General features: G+C 47.8%; 2 protein-coding genes across 4 annotated transcripts in view; both read right to left on the reverse strand.

The window, feature by feature from the left end:
* LOC308065231 (cystatin-B-like) overlaps positions 1-18,539 on the reverse strand; it is an 85,524-nt gene that overhangs the window by 6,070 nt on the left and 60,915 nt on the right. The gene's annotated exons all lie outside the window — the stretch shown is intronic.
* The window catches only part of CASR (calcium sensing receptor), a 79,558-nt gene continuing 61,042 nt past the window's right edge, over positions 24-18,539 (reverse strand). For 2 of the 3 annotated variants that reach the window (XM_080390945.1, XM_080390944.1), the window contains 3 exons: positions 11,819-12,049; positions 8,069-8,192; positions 24-5,141 (listed from right to left, as the gene is read on the reverse strand). In XM_080390945.1, coding sequence (XP_080247071.1) covers positions 3,691-5,141; positions 8,069-8,192; positions 11,819-12,049 — 1,806 coding nt within the window. In that variant the 3' untranslated portion in view covers positions 24-3,690. Of the gene's footprint in view, positions 5,142-8,068; positions 8,234-11,814; positions 12,050-18,539 lie in introns of all 3 variants that reach the window. The other variant, XM_080390946.1, reaches the window with a different exon arrangement.

Here is an 18,539-nt window from a genome sequence, read left to right on the forward strand (position 1 = left end):
AGCCGCCTGCGGGATGCTGCCTGCGGCACCGCTGTGACGGGCGCGGCTGAGGCCAGGCCTGTCCCGGGCGGCAGCTTTTGTCTTGTCCCGTGTCACGGTTTCCAGCAGCGTCACCCGCGCCGCGCGTTGGCCCCGGCAGCGGAGGCCTCCAGCTCCGGGGCCCCTGCTCGCTGCCCTCACCCGTCCCTGTGCCAGCTGGTTCTGCTGCCCGCAGCCCGCGGGCCTTACCCAGACCCCCGTAACCCCTGGCGGGACTTAGCCTGAACGTGCAGGTCTTTAGCTAAACCTCCCCCCAGTCTGAACATCCAGGCTCCCTGGAGAAACCCCACCAAGCCCACCTGCCCCCCGGCAGCCCCCGGTAAGCAGCCCTCCGCGTAGGGGCAGCAGGTGCCGCGCCCCGGGGCCGGGCAGGGCGCGCAGCAGGGCGCGGAACGGGGGTCTCCGCCCTGGCAGCCTCCCCGCCCCGCCGGGGCTGCGGGCTGCGAGCTCTGCCGGGCTCGCGATGGAGCGGGGGTAGGGGTCGGGCTCTGCGCTCGGCTCCCCGCCGTCAGCCAAGTTCGACGAAATCCCACCGCAGAGCTGATGCACTTTGTTACTGCTTCGCAGCCAGACGGTTCGGGAAACACCACACTGGCACACGCTTCCAGTAGGTTTTTGAGCCGTGGGGGGTGGGATGGGGCAGCTGTTCTTGTGGGCAACTTGTGGTGGGACATGCCAGTGGAGGTTCTCAGGCTTGAGCTTTCAAGAGAAGGATGTGACCCAACTTGTCTTCGTCAGTATTGCCTCGTGACACAGACATGCCTTGGGACAGGTGTCTGAGCAAACCGCTCCTCCCAGACGCGGCAGGATGGGAACACAAACTCTCCTCCATGCACAGGACAAAGGGTTTGGTTGCCAGTCACCTTCACGAAGGGGGTCTTTTAAACAGACCTGCCCTTGCACCTAGCGTGTGTGTGACTGCAATGGGTGCAGCAGCGGCTCTCACCCAGCTGTGGAGCCAGAGGCTTAGAGCTCCAGGTACGTGTGCAGTGAGGGTGGCTGGGGGCTCCCCAGCGAACTGAGCACGGCTGATCTGCTGCTATTATTAAATTATGGCAGCTGTTGGAGCCTCATTGTGTGCCATGGTACAAATTCCTTTTAAGCGGATGTAAAGAACAAAAAAACACCTTAAGAATGAAAACCACCCAAGTGTCAACATTATATACTGTGTGCATAGCCAGTGAACATTGTTCTCCAGACAAGGCAGCTGATGGTGATTTTCTCTGTCTTAGGTTTTGTTTGTGCACAGTCACCCGTTTGTGTCTTGTGTCATTTTCATTTCATTCATTAAGCTCTTCCACGCTTTCAATGCTGTCAGCTTCACTTCAGGGGCTACTGTACTGGGTTTGGCCCATAGGAACGATTCGGTAGCACTAAAACTATTTGGCTACTGAAATTTTTGGAAGTGTGGGGCCGTAAAAAAGTACTTTTTTTTTAGCCCTTTCTGCCATCTAGTGCCCATCTCTGTTCATGCATTTAGACAAGACTCCGCTCTCGATTCCATACCCTAAAACAAGCCTAGAGGCCCCCCAGCCAGCAGCCTGGGGAAGGAACCCGGGTTTTGAGAAGCGATGAGCAACTCTCACCGGCCCCAGGGGTAGAAGGTGGTTTCCAGAATTGTGGCCACAAGGATTTGTGCTTTCAGACTTTTTTTCTTTTAACCAGCTGTGCCATAGCTTTCATCAAATATTGTAATTCGCAGGGTTTACAGTTGGATTTGTTCTTACATTGTATAATTAAAATTTGAGCCCACTCTGAGGCTGTAACAGATCAACAAAAGGGTTAAAATTACTTGTCTGAATAGTGTGCTTTTTGGGGTTCTGGACTTCCATTTCTCTCTTAAGCCAAAACTCTTCCTTACAGCAACAAGTGGAGGTGGCAAAACAAAGTTTTTATGCAGTAATGTCGCCTGTAAGTTTTATTTGCCTGCCCTGGCAAAAGAACAACCAAGCAAAAACAGTAACAAAATAATTGTGGTATTTTCCCCAACGCATTCACACAGTCCTTTCATCTGCTCACACTAGGCTGCAGGCCCATCTACCTTCCCACAGACCACCTTCACGTTTGATGAGGGAGGGTACTGACATCTTCACGTCAGATGGTTGTTCTTGCACACGGGATCTGGGAAGAGGGAAATCAATTCCGCAGCACAACCCTAACCCGTCCTGCCAGGCTGTCGAGGGGTGCTTTTCCTCTCATCAGGCTGCAACAAATATCTCTTCTAATGACTCTCTTACTTCAACTTTTTGGGCATGGATGGAGCAGAACCAGGCATGCCTGGCAAAACCAGAAGCACTTATGTCTGCTTTTGGGGGAGTGGGACGAGCATCAAGAGTAATAAAGCTCTGCTGTGCTCTTTTCTGAAGTCCTTACTGCTTTTCTTTAAGTACAGTCCACCCTTCTTGTGCCAGGTGCCCCTTCTTCAAGATGGGCCAGGAGGGAAATAACCTACTAGGTGGCCTATAAGAGCCCAAACGTATCCAATTTGTGCATTTGCCTTTGTGTGTGCCTCAGAGCCCAGGCCTGTATGTCTTCTTCATCCAGTCACCTACCAGCACACACGCTTCACATATTCACCCGCTCCTGCAATCGTATTACCACATCTGGGGCTATTTCTCCATCCCTAACTGCTCCATTTCACCTTGTTTCATTTGCTTTGTGTCCGGCCCACCAGTATCGTCAGGACTAGCGCAATGCTCCGTGTAGGTGTCAGGCAGATTAATATGGCAAAGCACAACACTGACTATGGTGTGACAGGGTTAGCCATGTATGCCATGTGGAATATTACAGCAGCAACACTTTGTTAAGCATACAACTACTAGCGACATAATCAATCACGGATACATCTCATTGTGCTCTCGCAACGTTCTCCGGGGGAGGGGGATTTACAAGCTGCTCTCCCCCTCCACCAAAGCAGGCAGGCTGGAGGTAAAGCTACCTCTGCTGGAGGAACCCAGTAGGAACCTAGTAGCTTGGTCTAGTGCAATGGAGTCTGTGAAAAGTACTGTCCAATATTTCCCGCTGGCCAGGAAGGAGAGGACTGGGACATTACTAAATATAAATAGCAGGGCGCTCCGTCGCATTAAATACTTTACATGTTCACACCCTTGGCTGTACACAGCATGCAGATGTTGGGGGCTTTTTTATTTTCCCCGTGACCATGCTTTCCCAAGTGAAACCGTGTACCTTGCTTTTGTAGAGCTGAGAGTCCTGATGCACATGGTTACAGATCACATATACTGGATAAAGAGGGAATATTATACATAGTGGGAAAGAGGAATATTATACATAAATGTAAAAGCAGAGTATAGCGGAATTGCCTAGTGCCTCCCATAGTCAGCTGAGTTGCAGTCTGGCAGGAAAAGCTTACGGAGGCAAGGCAGCATGCAGACTTCTGCCTAAGCCCCACCAGAGATGATCTTCACTTGTCCTTCTGAGATGTCCTGGTTGCAGTAAAGCAAACGCAAATTCAGTCCAAGGCTCCCCAGACACAGTCCTTCCTCTGGAGGCACGTGTGTTACCCTGCCAGTGCTAAGTTAGGTGTGGTGGGGCTGTGTCACAGGAGTGTGTCTTTGTTGTCTTTCCCGTTCAGATGCAAGAGGTGAGCAAGCTCCTCTTGGGGGCTGGTGTGCTTCTCACAATCTTCTTTTGTTAGGAATGTACTGTGTTCTCTGTGACGGAGCCACCTCCAGCGCCTATAAAATTTCGGGAGTTAGCCGATGGCAGGGAAGGCTCCACCTCAGGGCTTGGTACCTCTTCTTTGGTGTCACCCACCACCGACTCCTGCGAGCTGGTCTCTGGGCTTGAAGCTGCCTGGAAGCTGGGCTCGGTGCCGAGGGGCTCGCTGTTCTGCAGGGGAAGCAGGGCCCTGTGTCGCATCAGGCTGTCGTCACTGTTCTGGGCCTCCAGGGAGTTCCTGTGCTTGGTGTTCCTGTTGGCCATGGCATTCTTCTGTGGCTCCTCGAAGCTCAGTGACAGGGTGACCGTGCCGCTCCCGAAGCTGACTTTTTGCTTGCACCCACGCTGCTGCTGGCGCTGCCGCTCAGCGGAAGCGGGCAGAGGAAAAGGGTCCTCGTGGTTGCTCTTACTGCTGATGGAGGAGGAAGGGGTGGAGCCGGTGGAACCCCCCAGGCTGTTGGAGCGCTTGCGCGACACATTGCTCCGTCTCAGTGTGGCCCTGGCGGCTACCTTGAAAGCGTGGGCAGCTGTGCTGCAGCGGACCTCCTCGATTGTGTTGCGGGAGGGCTTGAAGAGGATGATGTAGACTTTGTTGAAGAAGATGCAGGCCAGAAGCCCAAAGCTGGCAGCCAGTATTGCAATCACCTCCACGGCAGAGACAAACTTGCCATATGTGCTGGCGTAAGCAGGGATGAAGGAGATCCACACAATGAAGAATATCAGCATGCTGAAGGTGATGAACTTGGCCTCGTTAAAATTCTCAGGCAGCTTTCGAGACTTGAAGGCGAAGAAGAAGCAGATGGCTGCCAGGAGGCAGGTGTAGCCGATGAGGAAGCCAAGGGCCATCAGGGAGCCTTCATGGCAGGTGATGAAGATAATCTCATCCTCCAGTTCATGGTTTCGGTAACTAGATGGCGGGGCTGTGTAGAGCCAAATCACACAGATGACAATCTGCACGAACGTGCACAAGAAGACCAGGAGGAACTGAAGGTTGAGGCCCCACCACTTTCGGTGGAGGCTCGTGGGGATCTTTGCTTCAAAGACAAGCAGGACACGATTGGTTTTCACCAGGATGCAGGAGATGCAGAGGACAAAGCTGATTCCAAAAGCTGGCTGACGCAGACGGCAAGTCCAGTTCTGGGGCTCGCCAATGAAGAACAACGAGCTGGAGAAGCAGCAAAGCAAGGAGAAGAGGAGGAGGTAGGACAGCTCCCGGTTTGTGGCCTTGACGATGGGTGTATTACGAAATTTGGTGAAGACTCCCAGGACAAAAGAAGTCAGGAAAATTCCCAGCACAGCAAAGAGAGTCAGAGCAATCCCAAAGGGCTCAGTCCAGGACAGAAACTCTATCTGCTTGGGGATGCAGGATGTGTGGTTCTCATTGGACCAGTAATCCTCAGGGCACTTGTCACAGGCACTTGCATCTGAAAAAGGAGTAACAGGGAGAGAGGGAAGGTTTGTCAGAATGAGAGGCTGAAATGTGGGATGACGCTACACACCGGCCTTCATCTTAAACACAGAGGGTGTTCCCTTTAGGTGTCTGCAGATTCTCAGAATCCTACGTTGGTGTCTCAGAGCGTTTTACACTGAAACAACCAGCCTCCCACAGGTTATAGAGCAAAACACAAAGCATGCTAAGTTCCAGCTTAAAAACATTCCTGTCCCTGCACTCGTGTTTTTGGAATCCATTTCTTGGTAAAACTTTGCAAACTTTGATTGTTGTCAGCTGTTACACAGGCTCTGTTCCTCTCTCTTTCTTGTGTCTTCATTTTTGTCATCTATTTCTGTCTGTCTTCATAACTCTCCCACTTTTAGCATTATTTGAAACATCCTGCCTGTCTCTATTACAGAGAAAATTAAAACCATGCTTGCCTCCTTAAGTGCTTTGAAAGCCTATTTCATATTCCACGGAGGCGAGTCTTAGATGTGTTTAAATTGCTCTTCCCTGAAGGCAGGCAATGCCCTCGACTCCCAGCACACTCTTGTTTCATGTTGGAACATCAGGAGAAGATATGTCTTAATGATTTCACTCTCCTCACACCCAGCAAAGCGTCCCACTCATACCGGCAAAGGGAAAATTGGTGCCTCCATCTCTTTCCTCTACGTGAAACTAGTTGTGCCTACTGGGATGGCAACATACGTCACCAGTGGCTGCCATGACCAAAAATCAAGGACCTGCTGCTCCTGCTCTTCTTTGACCCAAATGGCTCTTGTGCTCCAGTGGTGAGGGTCATGACCCCTTTGATGGCAGTGGACAGAGGTTGAGAGCAGTGAGCTGGAAGTCACAACCTACCTCAGTCTTCGGGGTCCCAGCAGGATAACAATGGGCTGCAGTGAGTTTGGGGAACAAACATTCAGGAAACTTCTTTAGCAGCCATCTCCCTCTGAGCTTCGCACCTGAGCACCAGCAGGGACTCAGAGCACAGCTTCTGGAGTGAGCTTGATGCTAATGAGAAAGCCAGGAGTGCCCAGCTCATGAGGACAGAGGATTTCAAGCTTTCTCATTCTGGAGGGGTGGTTGGAGGGAGCACCTGTGACCTGATACAGTACTGCTTTCCTAAGGACTGGTTGCCTCACCAAAGCTGTTCACGGGAAAAACTGGCACTAGATGCAAAAGCTCAGTCAGGAACTCCCACCACCACAAGTCATTTCACTTATGTCCATTTTAAAAAATATTTTTAAGTATATATAAATATATATATACACACACTAATTTTTATTTTTATTGTGCCTTTTACCTGGAAGCCTATTGCAAACTGCAGAGCAGGCAGAGCTAGCTTGATGTGGTGGGGATCCGCCACCTCTACCAGAGACAGGGGCAGCTGTTTAGCACTACATGCTAAAGATGTGCTTTCGCTGTTATCTTGAGGTGACTTAGAGACCATGCTGCCACTGAGGGGAGTAAACCAGATCTCCCTCCTCCCCCAGGGCTGCTCTTTCCTGCCCCCTCCTTTGTCATAGCACTGGAGGTCATACAGCTGCTCCTTGTAGCTGGAAACTCAGCCTGCCAAGAGCTTGTTTTCAGGAAGACCAGAGACCCGATCCAACTCACTCTATGGTTGCACGAGTACCAGCACTGCTCCCAGACCAAGGGTGGGAGCAAACAGCTGGGCGAGGACACGACAGATTGTCTCCTTTGGTAGCATCGCTGTCTCAGCTGGATGAGACTGGTTGTAAAGCTGCTCTCTATGCCCATAAAGCTGGCAAGCACACAGGATAAAAAGCATTACTGTCAGCTGAAATTTCAGCAGGAAACTGTGGAGACAGAGGGCAGTCACCCCCTCAGCCCCACAGGTTTCACCAGCACACCAGTGCTTGCTCCCAAAATCAAGTGGAAAACACCAAAAGATCCCTATTACAAGTGACCAGAATTGCTTCTATTTAATTTGAAAATGCTGCTCCCAAGCATCCTATAGTACTGTATGTTCATGCTAAAAAATTACCATTCCTATCTGACAGGGTGCAAATTAGATTCTCCCAAAAGAGAATGCTTGTTCAGTTTTGCAAGCAGCTTACTGAAGTGTTCATCTCAGGCAAGGTCTGCAGTGCGCACTGGGACCAGTGCTGCTGGCGAGGGTGTGAGGAGATCCTGAGTGCTCTGTGGTGCAGAGGGGCTGGCTGTTCTGAAAGGATTTACTTGCCTGGGGATGCCCAACACTGATGGAGCACTAACAGGTTGGAGATGTAGAATTTTTCAGCTAGTTCTAAAACTGAGGTTACCTTTCCCCTCCACTGCAGAACCTGAGTGGTTTCATCCAAGCTCCCACTGAAACCAACAAAAAAGATGTCCATGGGTGTTTGATAGGACCCAGAGATGCTGGTCCCTTGCAGTGCCAGTGCTCAACAGAACCTGTGGTAGGTGACGCCATAAAGGGAAATATTCCTTTCTGCTTGTGCAGTCAGGTATGGAATGGACTTTATTTCTTTGTAAAGCATGAAATAAAACCCTGACAACATGAGGAAAAGACGGAGGCAGACAGATAACCACAGGATTTAGGATTAGGATAGGGAGTGTCTCCTTCCTGCAGGTTTTTGGAGGAATAAAAGCTACTGCTACAGTGCAATGGAGTTTGCTTGTAGCTGCCTGAGAGGCTTTCTATATGCAAATCCTTTTCCAAGTTCTGTGCCTTAATTTTCCTAACTTAGAGCAGAAGAGACAAGCAGGCTTAGCAGAAGACAGGACTCTACTCCTGTAAGCTTTTCAGAAGTCCCCCCAGACCTTCTGTGAAGCCCCTGACAAGGCAACCTCCAGCTCAGCACTGCAGGGAAGCGATTCCAGCACAACTGCAGGTGATGCCCGAAGGGCTCGCATGGTCCTGTGCCAACCGCAGAGCCGCTCTGTGGGTATTACCTGTTTCATCGCTGTACTCCCCATCGGGGCAGTCCACGCACTCAAAGCAGCAGGTGGGCTCTCCCTCAATGATGCCCTTCCTCGTGCCTGGGAGGCAGTCCCTGCTGCAGTTAGAGAAAGGCACCTGCAAGAAAAGAGCCCAAGGAGGGTTAATGGTGGCAGTGCCTCACATGCAGCCTTTCTACAGCAGGCCCTTGGGCTTCCTCCAGGAGTATTATTACTTGATTAGCACGCTGGATGGAGAACCTCAGAGACTTACCTCTTCCCTCCACAGAACAGACACATTTTGCACAATAGTGCTTCCCCAGCTCACTGCAGTGATATTTGTAAGAAAGAACACAACGAGGGATGGTACGGAGGATCAGCAGATCTTTGTAACCTCTACTGTGTTGTGGCACTGTAAACTTGTATGTGACCCATGACACACATACCAGAAAACAGTCATTAAATGGTTAAAAGAAAACAATTAATCTCTACTGGCAGGAATCTGAGTCTGCCTTGGAAATGATGGACTCTGACTGCTGATCCCTAATCCTATATATTGCATATTGACTGCTAATGATTTGTGGGAATTCAAACAGTTTCTTGAAACCCACATTCTTCTCCTGAAGACCCTCTTCAACGAAGAAACAAAAAGGTAAACTAACTAAACAAGGAGGTTTCATATGAAAGAAAGAAAAAGAAAAAAAGAAAGGCCCTGTTTTTAGAACACTGAACATCTAAAGATGCATATCAGCAGCCATATGCTGGTCCAAAGGCTTCCAGACTTCTGCTTCTGCAAATGATGAGCTGTGTCCCCTGCTGGCTGTGCATTTACGCTGTGTGTGAGCCCTCCTGGGCACGGTCATATCCCAGCAGCAGGTGCCTGCATGGGCACGCTCACGGTGCTCCTGACGCACGCTGACAACAAGGAGTTCAACATGATAAGTGAAAGCCTGGGCCTTTTTAACACAGACACACAACCTGAGGTTGAATTCACCTTTTCCCAACAAAATTAAGAAAAAGAGCTGACACAGAACATGGCTTTCTCAGCTCAGGGGAGTTAAACCCACAATTTCCACTGCCAGCAGGGGACCATGATCTGTACATACTTAAGGGCTGCTCTGGCTGGAAGCCTCCAGTCAGCCTTGCTGGAAGGCTGCTGCTAGTCTGCCCAGGTGCTGCCAGCCCGCTGACCTCCAGGAACCTCCTGTGTGGATACACCTGGGCAGCGAGTCCGGGGCAATTCCACAGGGCAAGCAAGCCCTCGGCAGTGGCAACTCCTATGTGGAGACGCCCATTTTGTGTCTCAGGTCGCCTGCCACTGAGAGCGGTTGCTGTTGCCTAACACTCTGAAGTGTAGCTGCAGCACAGTTTGGGAATCCTGTTTCTTAGCTGTTAATCAGGATTGCATAATTAATTGGACAGACATATCCAGGACAAATCCCTGCAGCTCCCCACTGGAAGCACTCTTTGCTGTCAATGCCTATTGCTACTAATACAGTGTTCCGTATTATTATTATTAGTAGTATTTTTATTATTGTTATCATTGCTGCTATTATTATTATTATTATTATTATTATTATTATCTGTATTATTATATGATCTATTCCTTAGGACAGCCAGCAGGTAGTGCATCCTCCACCAGGACTCCATCAGTCCAGACTGTCCTTCCCTAGGCTGCCACTGATGATTTTGAACAGGGCTGAATCAAAGACGTGACTGAAGTCATGCACTGCTTCCCCATGATCTACTAAGCTGATTGAGCTTTCAAGGAGGAAAATTAAATTGGCTTGGCATGATTTCATCTTGACAAATCCAAGTTGGCTTTTTCTTATCAGTTTATTATCCTCTAGGTGTTTATAAACTGTTTAATATCTTTTTTTTTTAATCATTTCTTTTAGGTTACTGAAACTCAACTCAATTGTGTGTCATTCCCTTGGCTCTCCTATACCTGCTTTTAAAAACAGGTATTACGATTACCCTCCTCTAATCCTTTGAGACATCACCCATCCTCCACATTTCTCAAAGATGAAGTGCTAGTACTTTTGAGATTGCTTTGGCTGCCTTCTTAAGTATTCTGTGGGGAATTTCATCAAGTTCTGCCAAAATGAATCTATCTATCTTACCTACTCTTTAACTTGTTCTTTTGCAAGTCTGGCCAATGCTGAAGTTCCTGTGTTAAAATTAACTACATTTAATCTTTTTTTGAGGATGACAGAGGCACAGAAGGTTTCAGTGAGTGAAGTACTGGCTACTCTGTTACAGCAGAGCCTTTTATCCAGAGGAAATTCAAACTCTATAAAGTGGAAAAAGGGCTGCAGCAGACACAGCGATCACAAACCCCTCCACTGGCACACAATTTACATACCCTGGCATGACACTCAGCAACACCCGGTTGCATTTTTAACAGAATAGTACAGAGCATGAAGATAAATATTGCACTGTTGGAGGAATTTAGACCAAAAGAACACAATTACTCAGTTTAAGTAAAAAACAGTAAACCCCTAACTGTTGGAAAAGCTGCCAGTGGTATTTGCAATGGTCAGAAGGAGGGGTTAGAATACCAAGGGTTTTAATTAATTTCTCTTGTGGTTTGTGCTCAGAGACTCCAGCCAGGCTTAGAAAAGCCTGAGCTCAGTATTTCTGCAGTAATGTGTCCTGCCTGACCCATGCCTCCTTCAGAGAGCTCTGGATTTAAACCATAAGTGAAGGTGGGGTATCTGGAGTAAAGGCAAGGCATAACTGATGGTGTAAGTGTATTAGGCAAGTGTAGCTATTGCAGAAGCAGTTCCCCGATCTGTCAGCCAATGTGAATAATCACCTGGAAGTGAATTGCCTTGTTCATTAATCAGGTGCTGATTTAACACATCTAAACATTGCAGCAGGGCAATGACATTTCTAAGCTAGTGCTCCCTGTGTCACCTCCCAGGCCACAAGCCAGGTGCCAACTGGGAGCTGGGGTTTCTGCCTAGGCTGGAGTGGGCAGCTGGTTCTCCTCCAGAGATCTCTGCGCCCATGTTCCCATCACCTGGGGGAGACACAGCCCTGGCTGCTAGTGATGGTAGAGTTACGCTGAAAAGATCTAACATATGCAAGAAAGTGCAGAAGGGCTTGGGCCTGACTAAAGTCAATAGCTGCATCACGTACTTTTGAGGCTGCAGAAGCCCCTTCGGGTAGCTTAAGGCAAGGTAGCAGGTACTGGCATCTCCCACTATTGGAACACCGTGTCCAAGTTAACTTGGGGAGATTGACAGGGCTTGTTCTGTTTGGTTTGCAAGGCAAGGGTGTGAGGAAGGCTCTGGGACTTGGGAGGGTAAAGCCAGCAGAAAGAGCTGCGAATTTAACTAGGAGCAGGAAGAGACACTTCTTGATAGAGAGATACTGAAAGAGGAGGAGATGGCTGCTTTCAGCAGTGAAGGTGTGAGCTCAGGAGGACTTGACTTACCCAACAACCAGACTTAGGTAATGAATTTCTTATCCTTGTGGAAACAGCATTGCAAAATTCCAAGCTATCTACATGGGCCAGAAAAAAGGCATCTTTTAAACCGTTAATACCCATGCTCAAAGGTATAGCAGGGGAGAAGCAGCTGCCCATTACATCCAGAAATGTGTAATTAGGGTGTGAAAGACTATAGCTGAGACCATATATATAGTAAGATGAATGGATCTTTTAATGAGATACAGAGCCATAATATAAGGAGTGTGCAGGCTTAGTTAAAATTTCAGCTTGCAGAAACTTGGGGGAAACGTGAGGATTTAAGCACTTACCTCCTTAGAGAATCCACTCCACAGGATCTTGTTTTCATTGATAAAGAGCCTTTCCCCTTTCTTGGCATACACATTGTAGTGCCCGACTTCTTCGAAGACAACTGAGCCATCCTCCGGAGAGAGATGCCAATTGATTATTGAGTAATTCCCTACCAGGTCCCCAAACTCATCAAAATCCACTTGTTCCCCCATGTTATTGGTGAAATTTAAGTGTCGCAGATGCTTGAGAACCTAGAGAGAGATAAAGAGACACTGTGAATGCCTTCTTGTCACAACCCAACCACAGAACACATCCGCTATGATGTGAACTGGAAATAATCACTTTACTGTCCTTAATCTCTTAAAAATCAATTAATCACAGCAGTAGCAGGCTTTCTCTCATAGACATCACATGCATACACAGAGCCTGTAGAAATCTCGCAGACAGCACGAGGTACCATGCCTTCAAGGTGGTTGGCACCCATCTGTAACGTACCAGCTGCTACCCCATCGGCCAGGTAGCATTCCTCTTCAGCTCCTCTGAGCCACCTCTGCAAGCGGGCAGAGAAGTGGCAGCAGCCAGTGAAGCATTTTGGTCACCCACACATCCCTCTCACCCTGCTCTTGCAACCATGTTGCATAAATGCTCTCAGCTGGCATTGCTCACCTCTGAACGATCAATCACTCAGAAACGAGAATGCTTGAGAAACAATTCAAATTTGCCTTTTCATTGAAAACCTCAAGCTCAATGCACTTCAATAAAAAAAACAACAAATCAAACTCGTTCATTGCATGGCAGGCCTGGAGAATTCATAGGGCTTTTTTTGGCTCCTGTCTCCTGGTTGCATGGTTTCCAGTAATCACATTCTGCCTGACCCCACGAGTTGACTCCTGTGGTTTTTACCTCATGCCTTAAACTGTCATATGCTGCAGGTAGAGCAGTTAATCTCACAGACAACTGCAGCTGCAAAATTCATGATCTAGATAGCCTGACAGGTAGACCTGAGAAACAGCAGCATGAAAGAAAGCCTGCACTAGCAAATGTGATACAATTCACCCACACTGTATTTTTCTTCAAAATTTATGCTGGATTATGTACTTATCAGATTCCCCCCTCACTCAGTGGATGTTGTTAGTGAGTTTCTCTGCAGAGCTCATCTATGGAGAGCTGAGGCGACCTGAGGGCACCTGGCTGGCAGCTGCCCCTGGACCACTGCGGCACAGTTGCTGCTGTCCTTCTAGTGCCTGTGACAGCTTGTAAGCCCAGTCCTCTTTCTTGCTTGCGAGTGTCCAAATGCACAATCCTGGGTGGCAAAATGTAAGAAAACCCAAAACGTAATCAATTTGTCTGTGCAGGAAGAGCCCTCCTCACCGCACAGACACAGAACAGACAGTATTGTTTTGATGAAACCTTTTCATCTGGGAACACAGGGACAGGGCAACAGAAACACACTATTAATTCCTGTCAGTTTTGCTAAATTGTCTCATTTTTCTCTGTTTCCTTTTGGGATCCTCTTATCTCAAGCTAAAATCCCCAGAGCTACAGAGATACCCTCGTCTCACTGCCCATATCAATGCCAGCCTGAGAAAGTCTGAAAAAATCATAGCAGCACTACACAGGACGTGGCTGGCAATACCTTTTCAGCTTTGTGTGATGTTGATGGAAGTACATCAAAATATTGCCACAGCAGTCAGTCTTTGAATAATGGGTGTGATGGTGGAGGCAGAATTTTTTTTTCCCATCTTCCTCATCTGTAGACCAGCTCCCCTGTAAGATGCACAGCTGAAATGATCTCACTGAAGAGCCAGGACCTGTCTCTGGGAGACCTCACCTGCTGATGGACATGGCAAAAGAAGGTGCTGTGCTCTGGCACTTTGATGGGGACAGTCGGGGCACTGCCTGCTGTGGGGAAGGAAAGAGGAGGCTGTGCCCTTCTCCTCCCCCTCATCCCTGAGGGGCACTCAGGAAGACGCTGCTTGCCCAGCTCCATCAGGACAGAGCAGAAGCAGCTCTGAGGTCAGAGCGGGTGACACTGCAGATCCACAGTGATGGCTGTACTGCATCAGCTCACCCTGGCCTCACCTGCAGCGGGGCTGCAATCCTGGGCGTTAGCAGGAACCCTGCCCATCAGCAGTGCAGGTGCCAAGCAGCGAACCCACAGTGCTCTGCAGGCTGCAGCACCTTCACAGCGTGACACCTGCAGCTTTGACATCCTGATCAGATTTGAGCTGTTAAGTTGAGCTGAATGCCATGTTTCTGCTCACTCCAACTCAGTATTGCACTCTCATGCAGCACTGTAGTGCTCTGCTGAACGACACTAGGATATCCTGACTGGATATCGCTGCTGGGTTGAATGTTACCTGTATAGACAGGAGGTGCAAAACTTGTACTTCTTACGGTTATATTTACTCCACACATTAGGAGACAATCTTGCAAGAGCCATACTGAAGATTGTTCACTACAAGTCCTGTCTCTCCTGGCCAGCTGCAGCGGCCAGGTCAGCAAGATGAATGGTGGTGAAACTTCTGGATTCCCTGGATGCCGTTTTTTTGGGGTTAATTTCATAAATTAAAAAAAAATAATAAATTTGTTAACGTCATTCACCTCAATTAGTCTACTCCTTTGCCTTACCTCCTGACATTAGCCTTCTTTGAAAATAATATATCCCCCTGGCTACTGGTGGGTTTTTGTGGGATTAGTTTAGAAGCATGTTTCCCTTGATCAACACACACACAACTCCAGAGGATTCAGGTTATAAACCATTTCATGTATGAGCTGACATCTCTATCTGGTGGGTAAATATTCATATAAAAGCACTGATCTGAACTTAATATTGTCTTTCCCCAGGCACAGAACAGCAGCTTCAGTGATGCAGCCATAGCTGGGGAGCAGGAGAGCCCAGGTCTATCAGTTCATGCAGGAAAGACCTATGCCCTATTTAAAATCCCAAATGGAGAGGCAACAGCAGTAAAAAGCCAGTTTTCTCCTTCCAGCAAATACCAAAGTTTGCCTTCAAGTCTAAATTTCTGAGGGGCAGCTTGTGAAATGGTAACTGAATGACTACTAGGACGTGTTCCTGTATTAGATGGTAAGAAAATCCCCAAGTTCCGCTCTACAGGATGAAAATATGGTTTAAACAGCCAAGGAATATATAAGCACTAAACTTTAAAAAAGGAAGTTCTAGACTCTGAATAACTACAGTACTCTTTTATAGGCACAGTCTATCAATGATTAGTTAAGGGCTTTACAGTTAAAAATGTGTCACTGTGTTTTGTAACTAAAGATAGAACCATAAATACCCAGGACTCAAACCACAAAGACTTAAAAGACCCTGCTGCAGCGAGGGCAAGCATACGTGTCAGGAGTGCCTGTATCATACCCTCGAAACAAGAGTTTACAAAAGAAGTGTTGACTCTGTGGCTTGACTACACCATTGGCAGCTGGTGGAAGCCTGCGGGGAGAGCACTGTGCAAGCTGCTGTCTTCAGACGGTTCTGTCTATAATTTTTCCTTCTTTTTTTTTCCCCCCTCTGTCACAGCCTTCATGTGGAATTGCAATGACTTTCAATTAAAACATCTATTATCAGAAAGGACTGGCAAGCTGTTCTCGAGTTCGCCCTCCCATTATTCCTGGTAAGGCCATTCCCAGCCACGTACCATCCCATCGTTTATCCAGGCTAGTTATTCTGGGTCATGTGGTTTCCACTCTTATGGAAGGATCATAAAACTGTAACAGAAATGCAGTTCTGTCAGGTCAGACCGGCAGCCCATCTCCCCGGGACCTGTTTCTGACTGTGGCCAACAGCAAATGCCTGCACAAGAGTGAAGGGGCTGTGACACCTCCCCAGAGCACTCTCACACATTTTGCAGCTCAGTGACTTCCTGGGCCAAAGGTCTTTGTACCTGATAACCTGGAGTGGATTTTTCTTCCATGACGTTGCACATTTGTGTTCTGCACCTGTGAGAACTTTTCACATCCACAGCCTCCTACAGCAAGGAGAACCACATTTTATGAGAAAAGCACCTCTTCTCACCTGTTTGAACAGAGCAGCTAACTAACCTCTTCTGACGACCTTCACGCTTATGTTGGAAAAGACAAGGAACTGTCATTTGCTAGTCACCTTTTCCATGCCTGCCAGGATTTTATGAACCTTTGTCAGATCTCTCTTCAGCCACCTCTTTCCCAGGCTGATGAGCCCTCCCTGACTTTGCTGCTTCTTGTACAGAAGCTGTGCCGTTGACCCTTCTCCAGACTTCCCCAGTCTCCTTCATCAATTCTAAGATCTTGAAGTGAGATGCACCAAGAGTTAATGAAGTGGCTCCAGGGCACTCTGCTCACCTCTCTGTCCCTTTTCCAGCATGACTGTTCTTAACACTGCATTTGCTTCTCTGACAACTACTCAGTCAGAACTGAGAGGTCCACCCAAGGACCTGTTCAAGCTTGAGGATCTCATTCTTGATTAGTCAGAACTCAGCATTTATTTTTATACTCTTCTGTCTTTCAACCAACTACTAATCCATGTGAGGACTGAATTAGTGACCGAGCATACTCTATGACTAGGACTCCCTTACCCACATACATCCCAATGCCTTCAGAGAACTTCAGGAGGTTTGTGAGGTGGGGCTTCTCTTTACAAAAGTCATGGTGACTCCTCCTCAGTATACTATTTTTCCATCCTTTTATTATTTATTTTTTTTATTACAGTTTCTAATAATGGGTTCAGTCAGGCTCTGCTGGTTCCTTGGAACTCCTCCAGAACCCTTTTAGAAAATTGATGTCACATCTGTCAACTTCCTAGGCCTCAGGGCCTAAGACTGTTTCAAGTGAGGGGTTGGTCACTGTTGCCTGCACAGAAGTATTAAGCTTCATTTTGCTTTTGTGTCCCACAGCTTCTCCTACAGTCAGCGCCATTACATCCTCTGCAAGTCCCCTCTAACTAAGCAAACTCAGGAGCCTTCTCAAGTCTGTCCATAAAGAGCACACTTTTCTTCTGTCATGGCCTTACCTTGTCTTTTGCAGTGATAATCTATGGCTCAACAGACAGCCCTACTACTGAAGCGTTTAAAAAAGGATTTATGAGATTTTTACCCCATTTACTGCCTGTTCCCCATTCTGGTTTTTGTCCTGCCTTATTTTATTTTTACATTTAACTTGCTAGAGTTTATGATCCTTCGAATTTTACTTGCTAGACATAACTCAGCTGTTTGAAAGATGCTGTCTCACTTTTAATAAGTGCCACTTAATAACTTGGTTTGCCTTGGCAGCTTCCTTAGCCTTTCTCCACCTGTTCTTGATCTGCAGTAGACACTTACTTTGTATCACTAGTATTAGGGCCAGCAGCAAGCAAAATAACCCACTTAAATTGTAAAGGCTGTCAGGCAGCAGGTAACTGTGTGGGCATGAATGTCCAGAGTTGAACTTCTGTTCTGTGGAGCACAAGCTGGCTGAGATCAAGAGGTATTGGTTGTACACACTGATAGCAGCTAAACTAAAGTGGCATGTCCTGAATCCTACAATTAGTAACAAGACGTGAGACAGAACCACCAGTTCGGAGGCTGACTGCAGCCAAAACCTAGGGCTCGGGGCTAGAAGGAAGAAGGTGAAGATATCTGCATGAAGAACACTGGAAGTGGGGAAAGATCCTGGAGGAGAAGGAGATGGTGAATGTTGGGGGGCACCCAGTGACCTTGGCCAGTAATGCTTGAGACTGGTCACTGTGGAGCTACACAGCATGAACCGATGAGTTCCACTCTGACAGACCACACACAGTGTCCCTGCTGGGGAGCGAGGGCGAGACCTAGTGACTGTAACGCCGTGGGGAAAGCAAGCGAGTGCATGAGATACCAAGCAGGTTAAAGGCTCTAGGTTAATTCTTCAATAAATGTCAGTATCCAGATCTGCTGTGGGTTGTCATTTACTCTGTCTCAGCTGTGACAGGTCCTTAACTAGTCTCCTAGTTGGCAAAGGTTTAATATCCTTGGCTTCCTTCTGCTGTTTCTAACATGTTTCCTCACGAGGTCAAATGGTGCTGCAAGGGAAGCGAAGCCGGACACATTGTAGGTGTCTGTCCCCATAAAAGACAAACAATTCCTCCTCCCAACATGCAGTTGCAAGGAATCCTGTCTTGACAGTTAACATACATTTTCCCACACTGAGTTTTAATTTCTGTCTTCCTAGCTATATCCACACCTGTAAAACAGTTCTGGACTGATGGGTACCCAATGTTTTTCTCTTTGCTTTGATAGAGTGCCCATGCTGAGAGGAGCAAAGAATTCCGCTTCGTGGCTCGATGTGAAGATGAAAAGCTGGCAACTGTACTGAAGATGGTAAGTCCACCTTTTCATTCTGAACTGCTGAGGGCCCATCCTCCCCTCCTGTTCTGGATTCCTAATTGAGCACCCAGAGAAGATACTTTCATAATGCTGCAACAGGACTCGAGAGCTCAGCTATCACATTAGCCCAGTAGTCATGGTATACAGGATTTGGTTTCTGCCAGTGGTCACGTACCAGGAGGAAATATGCCCATGCCAGTTCTGAAAGAGCCACTTGTAAAATACTTTAAGAGGAGTGTTCCCTGAAACAATAGGATTTCTTGTCTTTCTTCCTTTTGTTTCCGTCTCTCTGTGTCAATCTTTATTTACATGCTAGCAAAGCTCTAATTTTTACTGTCTGTATCAATGTTTGATTTCTGCTGCATTCTCTGCTGAGGATTATCTTTTTCTGCCTGCTTTTTATGTAGGG

The sequence above is a fragment of the Falco punctatus genome (genome assembly GCF_963210335.1).
Source record: "Falco punctatus genome assembly, chromosome: 6".
NCBI lineage: Eukaryota > Metazoa > Chordata > Aves > Falconiformes > Falconidae > Falco > Falco punctatus.